Raw genomic sequence first — 12,861 nt, 5'->3', positions numbered from 1 at the left:
TAATGATAAAACATTAAAGCTCCATCAGACGTAGGACTCTCATGTTGTGAATATGATAATTAGTTATTACTTAACTTATCTCAACAATTAGTTTGTTTTAAAATAAGCACTTGTTGCAACTTGTAATTAAAGTATCGTTGTTATTTTTTCTCCCAGATTTAGAATGTCGGGAACGTATGTTGAGTGGACAAGTTGTTGTTCAGCCGAGCGAGTTTGTGATTGGGGAGAATGAACGTGAGAAGTTAGAGATAGTTGTGAGTATGACAGAGAGAGAGTTCATGTCCCAGGCTGACTCACAAGGTGTAGGAGCTGTTCTCTGTCTTGCATACAAGGATAGAGTAGATTCTGAAAAACCTCATGGGTAAATATATATATACTTGATATTGCTTTAAGTCATATACCAGTATGTATATTTAAAATTGATGTTATTAGTTTTTCTGTGATTTTGATTTACCATTATTTTCGTGAAAATAATATTTAGATACATACTTGGATTGAATTTTAAGATATTGTCTGCATAAAAAAAAAATTGATATTTAAAAATTTGTAACAAACAATGCATATTTAATAAATGAAAAAATTGTGACATGAATTCTTATTATGTATTTGTTTTACTAATTTTTAAAGGTAGAAATCATGAAGTAAAATAGTGTTAAGTTATACTCAGTACCTGATTTAACCGTTAGTCCATTAGAAGTATTAAGAATCCTAATTTTAGAATATTATAGGATATATATATTATCAAATTAGTACCTCAGAAGATATGTCTTCTTCACAAAGTGGTTAAGGTCTTGCACTAATGTAGGTTCAAATCTGAGTAGGGAGTTTAGATTCCTCCATGTGAGGGAACCAACCATCTAGTTTACAGAAAGTTGATGATTCTACTCTGGTATCTGCTCATGTCTGAAATAACGCCCAAGATATGTTAAGAATGGCTTCTTCAACAGTAAAACTAGAAATGCTTTATGACTTTTTGTTGGTGGGAGTTATAAAAAAAAACTCTGCCTTATAATATTTTCTACAGATTTATTATTAATCATGATGATATACAAATGTTGTAGATCACAGCTGATTGTTGGGCTTGTTAAAGGGGCTCAACCTAAGATTGTTGACGATGTAACACGGACACCTAGTATATCTAGTCGGACAATGAGGTTTACACAACACAGCTCGGATCATTCCAGATTTACTGATTACAATCAACTAAATGACAAGTAATGTCTAAATGATTACCTCTACCACTGTATATCTTAAAATGTGGAATAAGTTTGTGTGATTTTAAATTGTTTATCAAGTGTCCTGTTTAACAATGCTTTAAAGCTTTTAGGGATAATATTAATAGATTAGTTGTCAGCAGTGGTAACTATAGTAATAGATCTACCTGCTTAGCTGAATAGGAAGAGCATCAGACTAGTAATCTATAGGTAGCTGGTTTGATCCTCATGCAAGAGGTCATTTCTCTGTTACAATTTCATCTCAGACATTGCGTCTATCTGGGAAAGCCAGTTAGATGCATTGACTGCTGAGATTTGACAAAAAATGTGCAAAAATTTGCATGAAAAACAAAAATTAAATTGTAAAGTTCCTTTTCTTACAAAGAAAATGTAAGTATATGAAATAAATTGCCAAAGAAATCTGAACCAGTAGTTTTGCTTCAACTTAATGAATGAAAACAAATGAATTTAACATTTACAAATCAAGTAGGATGTGTAAATTTTGATGACAATAATTACTATGTCCCATTAGACATATCCTGGTTTTATGTTTCAGGAATGACAGTATGAATGTTTCAAATTCTTCATGTAAATCAGATAACACCGGAGGCTGGACCCTCAAACCTCAACAGTTAATTCTCTACTGCTCTAGCCGAGGTATAATGGCAGTTATCTATTCTATTATTTTACCAATTTTTATATAACACAGAAAGAAAACAGTGTCATGGTAATTCATGAGTGTTATATGTCTTTTTATATAAGAGATTTTAGCATCTGTTTGATTAATTATACAAGAAATTAGTATTTCCTTCGTCTATAAACAGGGTTCCCACGCTACCGGAAAAACGGGAAAAGTCCGTGATTTTCAAAATCGCGGCTCCCGGTCGTGAAAACGCCGGGAATTTGCTCCGTCCGGGAATATTCCGGGATTTAGTCCGTACCGCTAAGGGAAGTAATCGATATTGAACAATATGGCTGCCGCCGAAGCAACGTCCATTTCCTGGTTTGGATTATTGATGTTTTCTTCCACCGAGGATGGTTTTAACAAGCCATCTTGGTATTTTGAACATTTTACAAATCAAATTCAGCTTTTTATACGGCAAATGCCGTAATGGCTTTGAAACCTCGCTAGAAATTCACAATAAAAACGAACGAAAAAATAATAAGCACGTCCGTGTTTCCGGAGCACTTGAATTTACTGCACAGTCGTCCAGTTGAGTCAGCAAATATGTCATCTGCGTTAGTGCGCCAGTTGCGAGGCAGAGAAATAGGAATAGAAAAAAAAGCAACAAAACAAATTACACCTTATACATTTGGATCTGACTGGCATCAAAAAATGACATCTTTTGTAATATATATGAGCCACCCCATGAGAAAACCAGCAAAGTGTGTTTGTGACAAGCATGGATCCAGATGAGTCCTTCACATCTGCACAGTCTCATAAGGATCCATACTGTCTGCCTAAAGCTTGTGTAACATTTTTAACATCTGAAAGCAAACTTCATGGATCCTGATGTGACTGCATGGATAGCCAAGCTTGTCTGGATCCATGCTAGTCACACAAGCACTTTGTTGGTTTTCTTGTGGTGCTGCTAAAACATATGTAATTACTTTGCTGAAAATTTAATATCATTGCCTCGTTTCTCATTTACAATTAAAGTTTTGTTATGACTGACCCATGTTTCAATATTGTAAATATATACTGTTTTCATTAAAATGACAAAACTCTTACAGGCCAATTAAGATTTGTCATTCGTGCAAGTAAAATGAACAATATTTTTATATGCCCGTTTAAAAAACGGGACATATTATGTTTCCACCCTTTACGGGCTGGTGGGAAGTCTGGAAAAAACCTGGAATTCTCAAATTGAAAAACCTGGAATTTTAAAAAAAATCCTTGAAAAAACCTGGAATTTCACTCCTAAATAATAGTGGGAACCCTGTATAAAGTTCAAATTGACCTGTCTGTGTGTGGGGGGGGGGGGATTCTTTTCATGAAAATTCAAAACAAGTATGTTTTTGCTGATGAAAAATGAATGCAAGAGTATTTTATATTCATCTTTATTTTGTCCACGTAATTACATTATTCTATATAGAAACATGTTTTAATTTGAATTTCAGGTCCAGGAGATGAACTAGACAAGTTTTATATACATAACAATAATAACAGAGATATCAAGTAAGTCTTACTCTCTCCTCACCTTGTATAACTATTTTATATCAAGTTATGTTTTAGTATTTTGTTGCAAATTTTTAGTTGTGAATTTCTTGTTGTATATAATTACTAAGAGGATAATGTTTGTTTGAGTGAAATATGGAATATATTTTCATGAAACAAGATAAAAATTCCATATATTTTCACAAGCTGGAAAGGCGAGAAAAATATATTGAATTATATCATGTTAAGTGAAAATATATACCATATTTCATTATAAATGAAAAATAACCTTTATATTTAATTTTACCTGCAAGAAAAAAAAAACAAATGTGTACAAAAACTTCCATTTGTTACGCAGTTGCAATTGTTCTTTGCACAGTACAGTGGAACCTGTCTAATCCGAACTCGTCCGGAACAGAAGAAAAGTTTAGATTAGAAAGGTTTCCGGATTAGAAAGGTTTCCGAATTAGAGGGTTTGTTTACATGTTTTTTTCATGTTATTTGCAAAATAGTTCAAGGAAAGAAAACGGGAATGCATTTGAAATTGCAATTTAGATATTTTATTTTTGCAGTCTCTTATCGTTCATTTTAATACATGTGAATACAAAAATAAAGAAATGAAAATAAATAAATAAGCAAAAATATCATGTCCTCAAAGGTAATTTAACCTACGATGTTAAACAGGAGGCCGAGACATGATAAGATATTCGTACCAGCATTTGTCAATTGTTGTTTACTCTTATCCGATTCAGCGACTATCCGAATCCACTGACAGTTTCCATTAATTTTCATTACTTAATCACGTATCATTGAATCCAATACAAAGGATTAAAAGATATTTCTATTGCATTATATCAAAATATTTATAAAAGCAGACGAAAAACAATCAATTAAGCAATTATAGAAGATATCAAGGCAAGCTAAGTGTAATAATCACACCTTCGCAGATCATACGTTTCACTCATTAATCAAGCGAAAAAACACTTATCAGTTTGGTGTATGTTAACACCTGCAAGATGTGCGATTATTTGTTATTTTGAATGAATGTGTGACATTTGGCAAAATATGTTTAGATCCGAGAGGTAAATTTTAGAGTAAAATAAGAACAAAAATTGAAAAAAATCGTCCAGAATTCGGAGTAGACAGGTTCCGGATCCGAAAGGTTTTTTACTATTGAAAATAGAACGAATAAAATCGGGACTGGAAACTTCGTTCGGATAAGAAAGGATTCCGGATTAGAAGGGTTCGGATTAGCAAGACTCCACTGTAATACATTGACTGTTTATAGTTGTGTGATGCAGTCCAATACAAAATTTATTACAGCCATCTTAAACGGTCTTGAGAAAAACAGATAATTTCTGATATTTAAATGAAAGCTGAAGCTACTGACTGCCTTAGAAAATCATCTGAGAAAGTAGTCCCAAAAAAATAAATATGAGTTTTGACTTCGCCCATTTTCATGTACATGTATATTTGACTAATATAGCGCCATATTTCATGGGTAAAATTTTGTAAAAAGCATTATTTACCTCTATCATGACAGTCATAAATTTGGATATTGTTTCATTTCAATATGGCTCAACACTTCATCTTAAATTTTACGTGTTATTTTAATTGTGAATTAATATTTGTTAAACAGTTTATTTGTACTGTTTCAGGTTTGAGATAGCATGGCCTGGAAAGATGTTATCTGTAACCCCAGCTGATGGTACTGTTAATGCAAGGTTAGTCTTTCTTATATTTGTTCTAAATATGAAGACATCAAGGGGAGCGGTGGCCTAGTGGTCAAGGTGTCTGCCCGTCAACCCATGGATCATGGGTTTGAGCCCTACTTGGGTCACGATCAAGATTCCTCATATGACACCAGTACCTGTTAGCTTCTGGAAGCGGACTGGGAAGTGATTAATATAATTGCAAGAACTTGTTTTGCAAATGAGCTAAAATAGATAAGTTTTAACTAAAAATAAAGACCACATTTGTTTGTGGTGTTTGTTCAGAATTTTTAACTTATAATGCTGATATCAGTAAAATACATTTATAATCAAATGACTATTCAATTTAGTTTGGTAAAACACAACATAATATATAACATACAACAAAAATACTTCAGCGATTATTGGTTGTGGCTTGCAACCCTAAATTTGCATTATGAGTATATAAGGCAATTCCATGATATAAAAAGCAATGCTTTCTCAATGCTATCTCAAAGAGCTTAAAGAATAGTTTATAAAATGTGTCTATGAATTGTATTGTATGAACATGCAGATAACTGAAACTAGCATTAGTTATTCTTCTCTATTTTTGTATACAGAGAGAATATGTATATAAGGATATTTCCTACAAGTCAAGTATCACAATGTCTGGAGAAATTACCTTGGTCTGGTACTGTAATGGTAACTTGTGATGATGTGACAAAGGTAAGCTGTTGTATTAGTAGGTCTGTTTAACTTTATATCTTGTTTAAATTAAGCCAGTTATGTACTTTTGAATATCCAATGTGTTATTTAGAAAGTGGCAGATTTACAATTTTGTAAAAAAAAAAAAAAAAAAGGCAGTATTTGGTTGTAATACAAAAAACTGTGTCTTGTATTGATGTATTGTTTCCTTGTACACACTCTTGTTTACCATAGGTCAAGGTCATACTTTGAGGTGATTTAAAATTTCATGAAAATTTGCTCGTCTGATCTATATCTGTCATGCAATATCTTGCAACTTTACATTATTGTTTGACTTAAGAAGACCATGTCATATTAGTAGTTCAAAAACCATTGATATTTTAAGAGGTCATTAGGTTATCAGTTTGTTCAACTTTTAAATATATATCATGATTGCTTGTTACAAAGAATTTCCCATAAGAAATAAATTTTTTATCTTTAAATACTTCTCTTAAATGTTTGTTTCGTAAGTTTCTGCGTGTATATATTCAGAGTCTGAAAGTTGAGATAAGAAGGGACTATACAGCAGACGACACTGTTCCTGAACCAGACGACAGAAGCCTGGTTCCCATTTCTACCAATATACCTCATTCAATATCGGGAACCAACAGACTGGGTAATTTACGGGTGTCCAGAACGACTGTCCAGTTCTTACCAACGAAGGCGGGTAAAATGACCGAGGAAACACTTGAACTTACTAATTTGTCAAACGACACTTTCCGATGGATGTTCTCATCATTTGCATCACCATACCTTAAAAAGGTATGATATAAGTTTTCATTTATTCTGATATTATTATTTTCAATTTACTTTAATACATGTATTTCTTACTTTATACACACATATATCTTAAAATTTTGCAAAAATTGAACATGTGTAGTAATTTTAATGTAGATTGAAAAATCTCAAATTGATCACACAGTGCTTGTTTTACACTGAGGTTGTTTTTAGTGCATTTGTGTATTTCATTAAATTACATAAAATAATTCATTTTGAGGAGAAAAAAATCAAATGAGTTTTGCATGGATGAAGATATTCATATAAAAAGATATTATATATGTATGAATCATTAAAACACGGATGTCTAGTAAAATTGTAACATACTTTTATCTTGAACAGAGTGATGACAATAATAAAGAGGTTTTTAGAGTATCCTACAAAGTGTTTGATTTCTCAAGACAGTTTGGTAAACTAGCACCAGAAGGCACTGCACAGGTACAAACTTTTATTGCTAGTTAATTTACCTCAACTCACAGGTTCAGCATTTCTCAAACCGGTATCTTGCCTCATTGTTACAGGTTCAAGCTGCACAAGCGTCTGTGGATTCTACATGTGAGAAAGCTACCCAACTAGCTTACAAAACATTGATGGTTCTACTCAGGTGCTGGTTTGTGCATGAAATAATGTATAGAGGGGCACCTTACATCTTCCTCCACTAGTGAAGCTAAACAAGATGACCTATACTGTGTTGGTGTGATGTAAAACCCAACTAAATAGGTCCCTAAGACATAGAAGCAGGGTTGGAAATCAATGTTGAGCTACATTTGGAAGAATTATAAGAATATTTAAACAAAATTTGTAACTTATGTCTATTACTAGCATAGGAAAGTATAGGCTGTGCAGCCAAACATATAGAAAAACTTCAACTTAAAAAAAAAATTTTTTTAAATTCAATGTCAGTGTAATATTTTGCCCTTCAATTTTCAGTTGACACTAAAGTTTATGCCAAGATCAACTGGCACATTTTCACAATACTGGGATCTACAAACCAGTGGTCACTCTAAGAGTGACACTTCATCTTCCCATCAAGATTATATACGTATTCATCTGACAGGAGAGGTAAACTTTATACACTTTATTTTCAGTTAACGTACTAAGTTAACCTTTCACCAAGTGCCAGATAGAGATCTTACATTTACTTACTGTCTGGCATTTGTTTTATGTCTTTGATACCACTAGATCAGTGTCCTATATAACTTTTTGCCTGGATGTTCCTTGCGCAAAGACCTGTTATTGATGTAATTGTTCCATTATATGATGACCTTTGGTTGTCATGGTATCAGAAAGGGGGAACTTTAATTCTTAACCTGCTTAATTTGTGTAACGGATTTTCCCTGCTTAAAATTTGGAACAGGCTAAATTCAGTTTTAAGGGATTTTAATAACAAAATATAATATTCAAGTTTCCAACATTATAGGGCCCGGTCAGACTGTAGGGATGTGCACACTGCTTCAAGACAAAGGTTTATGGCGATAAAGAATATTCTATAAATGAAAAGAAATTCTTAGAGATAAGATACATGGCATCATCTTTTGGACGTCTAAAAAGATTATGACCAGCTTGAAAAAAAGCCCAGCTTTGGGTCGCTTATTTTGTTGTCTTATGTATGAAAAAGTTAAAAAAAATTATATGAATTTATAAGGCCTTTAATTTACATATTTAATGTTGTTCAAATCAACAAAGGTCTTTAGCTAGAAGTAAAAGTTCAAAGTTGCCCACCTTAACAACAAAGTTTGTGTGACTTTTAGTCAAACCATAGAAAATGATATTTTGAATGAATGTAAATATTTTTCAGGGTATGGAAGACATGGATGCCAGCAGTAAAAGTAAACCTTCTAGCATTGATGTAGAGAACTTGCTACCTAAGTAAGTTAATCTTATACTTCGGTTGAGCATGCAACAAAAATTTAACTTTTTTCCGCTATAGTTTAACTGTCTGAAGTTCTCTTTGATTTTGTTTTACTTTCAAGGACAGATATGCATTATCTTATTCATAGTGTAAGGCTATGGTCCTTTGATTGATTACTAGTTATTTATAAGTTTATTGTTTCTATGAATGTGTTGTGTAGCAACATGTAATGGAACAATAAATGGTGTAATTGAATTGTATTTGAAAAAGCGATTATATTAGTATGGCAAGTATTACTCTTATTTCAGACTTGTTGGTGAAAATACAAGGTTAAGATTACCCCAGGATGTGTTAGAGTTTCCAACACTCAAATGTGGAGAGTCGGTCATCATGAAAACTGACATGAAAAACAGCCATCATGAAGAAGTTCAGGTATTGAATTATGATGTGATTTGTAATATTTTGAAGTTTTGAATTGTTAATGTTCATTTTTGTTAAAAGGCCCATTATTTCTAAGAAATGCTTTTATTTTTACTTCTCAAAAGCTTTTTAATGTTGGTGTACTTTTATAGTATCCAAAAAGTTACTCATTGACCAATTACCTGAACCATCTTCTTCGTCTGTTACTTTTTGGCAGTACGCACAGTTATAGTGAATAAGTATATTGTATTGAATCAAAATACTACTTTGTTTACATTTTGCTACTTTTATGACATATTATTTCATAATTATTGTTAATTTCCTCGGGAAACAACTTACAAGTATCAAACATTCTCTAATTCATTATTTAAACATTATAAAATTCATGTTTGCCCTATAAAAAGAAGTAAAAATTCATCTGTTTCTGAGGCATAATGTGCCTTTAATGAATATTTAGGTAAATATAGGTTAATATATATATATATGATGATATTTGCCTTCTTTATCTTTCAGGTTGAAGTAACCACACCAAAGCCACCATTTTATGTGAAGCATCCAAGGTTCAAAGTGGCGTAAGTTTATTATCTTGTTTCTTTATTGCCGTAGATTATAATCCTTTGGGGTCATTAAATTATATCATGTGAGGAAGTTATTTCCCTTGTGGTGGTTGATGGGTCTATACATGCTGCATGTCAGTTTCTGTAATATACATGTATGATTATTTGATGATAATAAGGATTAAGATGTCCTTATATTGAGTAACTTTTAAAAAAACATGAAATAAAAAACACTTTATAGCTATTTATCTAGCTTAATTGTACTTAAAAACATGAATTTGCATCACAAGTGAGAAACTGTCTTAATTCTTGAATTAGACCTAGATAACTCTCAACACATCTTTGTAGGGTATTAGAGCTAGACAAGTGTAGACCACTCCTTGTCAACACATCTTTGTAGGGTATTAGACCTAGACAAGTGTAGACCACTCCTTGTCAACACATCTTTGTAGGGTATTAGACCTAGACAACTCTCAACACATCTTTGTAGGGTATTAGACCTAGACAACTCTCAACACATCTTTGTAGGGTATTAGACCTAGACAACTCTCAACACATCTTTGTAGGGTATTAGACCTAGACAAGTGTAGACCACTCCTTGTCAACAAATGAACAATCAGAAATGTTTGTTATGTTGACTAGAATTGCCCTCTGGTTAAAGGGCAAGCTTACCTTATTGACTAGAAAATTAGGTCAAAAAATTAATTATTGATACATATCTGGAAGAAACAATAAAACCATTTGTGTGTTATGGTTGTTTGATTATTTCTGATGTTTATATATTTGCAGAAAGAAGAGGTTCATTAAGTTGCCAGTAGAATTTCGACCATCTAGAAGCGGTCGATTTACCGATGTGATTAAATTTCAGAGTTCCAAGGGAGATAACTTAGTGCTACAGGTTAAAGGGAGTTGTCACTGATTACGCAAAAAAAAGTTATTTGATAATTGATATACATACAGTCTCTAATGAAAATGAAATGTTTGGGAAAACTTGACTTGATTGAATCATGAAACTTAGTGCATTTACAATAGCATGTAACTGTTAATAAAGGAAAAATTTTGATGAGCAGAACCATTTGTAATTGACATTTGAATATTTTGAAAGTGAAATGAAAGGAGGTAAAAATAAACAATAAGTTATTTACAGGGAGAATGAAAGAAGTTGTTGCAACAATCAGATCTGATGTTGTGTTGTTATAGCAACAGTCAGTGAACAGATATTTTGTAAGAATGTGAATGTTAACTAGCTGAACATTAAAACAGGAATAATGTATGAAAATAATAGTGACGAGACGATAAAAGTGATCTCAAATTTATGATGGTTTAAAACGAGGTTATTTGTGGTACGACGAGTTTTAAGTTTAGGTTATATTTGAATGTAGGAATAGGTCTGTGATATATTCCCCTTGTGATAGACAGGTAAACTAAATTTATATAAATGTTAACCTAATTAGAATATATATTAAATTTCTGTCTCAATTGTGTACAATGTGTAACATGTACAAGTATTTGTTGTTATTAGTGAACCATATTTTTGTCATGTTAAAACTGAATTTTCAACAAAAATTAGGTGAAAAATAACAGGAATCTTAATTGTTTTCATGGAATAATTTTAATTTGATTGAAATGGTAAAATTGGTGTTCATGATTGGTGAAATTTAGATATTTATAAACATGTATATGGAAATAGATTATTGTTTTTCTGCAGAAGTTACCTCTCTGGCGTGGGTTCGATCCCCAGGAGATGCTTTGGTAGTTTAGCGCGGAGGAAGGTAGTCTAGTACTGGTGTAACTCTCCAGGAACGATGGTTAGGAAACTACCCGCCTATATGACTGAAATACTGTTGGAAAAAGGCGTAAAATGAAACAAACAAACAAACAAAACTGCAGAAGTTTTTCAAATAACATTTTTTGCGGGAGGGAGTAAGGAGTGAGAAAAAGAAGAGATATTACAAGGTTTCTGTACAAATGGTTGTAACAGGCATGTAGTTAGTAAGATACAAATTGTTCCTTCAAAGTTCCAGAAATTCATGTTAAACATTCAGTGATGTGACCCACTTTTTTCTGCCTTCATTTCTAGCAGAGTAATTGTGTAACCATTTGTTGTAAATTCATCTTAACCCGTTTCTCTAACATTTTCATGCAAAACAGTTTTTTAAAGTTGAATCAAAATGTAAAGCAGTATTGTAATTTATTGGTGCTAGTAATATTGATTTAAACCCTGAAGGTATTCCATGTGTTATAATTGGTTTTCATTTTAAAATGATATGTGAGTGGTGATCAGATGGACAAACTGTTTGATTTTGATAAACACAGAAATTGTAATAATTTCATAAAGTAACATTTAAAAGAATTAAAACAATTTAGTATTGATTAATCATAATTTTTTGTAATTTAATGAAATAAATGGCATGGGAACCTGTGTGTTGGATATTTGTGATAAAAACTTGTCTTCTGCTAATGTTCATGTATTTTGATATTTCATCAAGTGATTTACCCTTCAAATGCTTTTCTAGCAGTCATGAATTTGAAATAAAATATTTTGTATATAACATGGAAATAGTAATTTTGCTAAAAAAATCTGATGAAGTTAGTCTTAAATTACTGTTAGATTTTAGTTGATCTTTTATTGAAAATTATATCAAGAAAAGATAAGTTAATTTTAGTAACCCTATCACTGCATGAAATTCTGCTATGATGGTGCTGAGATGTATATAAAACTTGTGAATGAGTTGCCATGGAAACACATATACCAGAAATCTGTGTTTCTAAAACATGGTGTTACTCTAAACGTGCCTAGAATCTCAATATAAACATTTCATCAACCTGATATTTTTGTACCAGCCTGCATTTACTCGTGTACATTTTGTATTTATTTGATTGTTTCCATTATATTTGTAAGATAATTGTCTTCAAATTATTTTCAGTAATTATCATATGTATTATATAGTTTCTATTTTCATGTCAATGTCATATATTCAAAAGTCTTGTCGTTTTATTACAATAGTTAAAAAATGTATCGTTGATTTAGATTAATTGTTGTCGAAGTGTAATATAACAATACAACATAATGTTGCTGGTTATTTAAACTACTAATTCATTAACATGTCAGGGGTTTGCTGTTGTAATAAAATATTTTTGTACTTTAAAATTTACCTGTATAATCCATCTAATGTAATATATTTATATTAAAATGAAAGTTTTGTTAAACAGCTGTGTTTGTTTGTTTTTTTCTCCCGAGGTATTTACACTATGTTGTTAATATTACAAGGTTTTACTACTGTAAGACACTGATTGTGTCCTCATGGTCACTTGCCTTTACAGAATGCCTTTAAAAGATACAGAGTGCAAGAAAAAAAAGTTGTCTTACACCATTATTGATGATGTTTGATACCTTAATATGAGATATTTCTGGACGAAAGGAATGACTTATCTTTTGTACAAATAC

General features: G+C 31.8%; 1 protein-coding gene across 3 annotated transcripts in view; it reads left to right on the top strand.

The window, feature by feature from the left end:
- The window catches only part of LOC132726822 (centrosomal protein of 192 kDa-like), a 48,044-nt gene extending 35,421 nt beyond the window's left edge, over positions 1–12,623 (top strand). For 2 of the 3 annotated variants that reach the window (XM_060712198.1, XM_060712197.1), the window contains exons 35-47: positions 157–361; positions 1,062–1,214; positions 1,771–1,871; positions 3,336–3,393; positions 5,031–5,096; positions 5,684–5,789; positions 6,300–6,569; positions 6,927–7,022; positions 7,515–7,646; positions 8,383–8,453; positions 8,745–8,868; positions 9,370–9,428; positions 10,203–12,623. In XM_060712198.1, the coding sequence (XP_060568181.1) occupies positions 157–361; positions 1,062–1,214; positions 1,771–1,871; positions 3,336–3,393; positions 5,031–5,096; positions 5,684–5,789; positions 6,300–6,569; positions 6,927–7,022; positions 7,515–7,646; positions 8,383–8,453; positions 8,745–8,868; positions 9,370–9,428; positions 10,203–10,332 (1,571 nt within the window). In that variant the 3' untranslated portion in view covers positions 10,333–12,623. The remainder of the gene's footprint in view (positions 1–156; positions 362–1,061; positions 1,215–1,770; positions 1,872–3,335; positions 3,394–5,030; positions 5,097–5,683; positions 5,790–6,299; positions 6,570–6,926; positions 7,023–7,514; positions 7,647–8,382; positions 8,454–8,744; positions 8,869–9,369; positions 9,429–10,202) is intronic. The other variant, XR_009625262.1, reaches the window with a different exon arrangement.
- Positions 12,624–12,861: the final 238 nt, after the last annotated feature.

This window comes from Ruditapes philippinarum, unplaced genomic scaffold, assembly GCF_026571515.1.
Source record: "Ruditapes philippinarum isolate M1 unplaced genomic scaffold, ASM2657151v2 ctg333_1_1_1_1, whole genome shotgun sequence".
NCBI lineage: Eukaryota > Metazoa > Mollusca > Bivalvia > Venerida > Veneridae > Ruditapes > Ruditapes philippinarum.
This window is presented reverse-complemented; position numbering and strand designations above follow the sequence as displayed.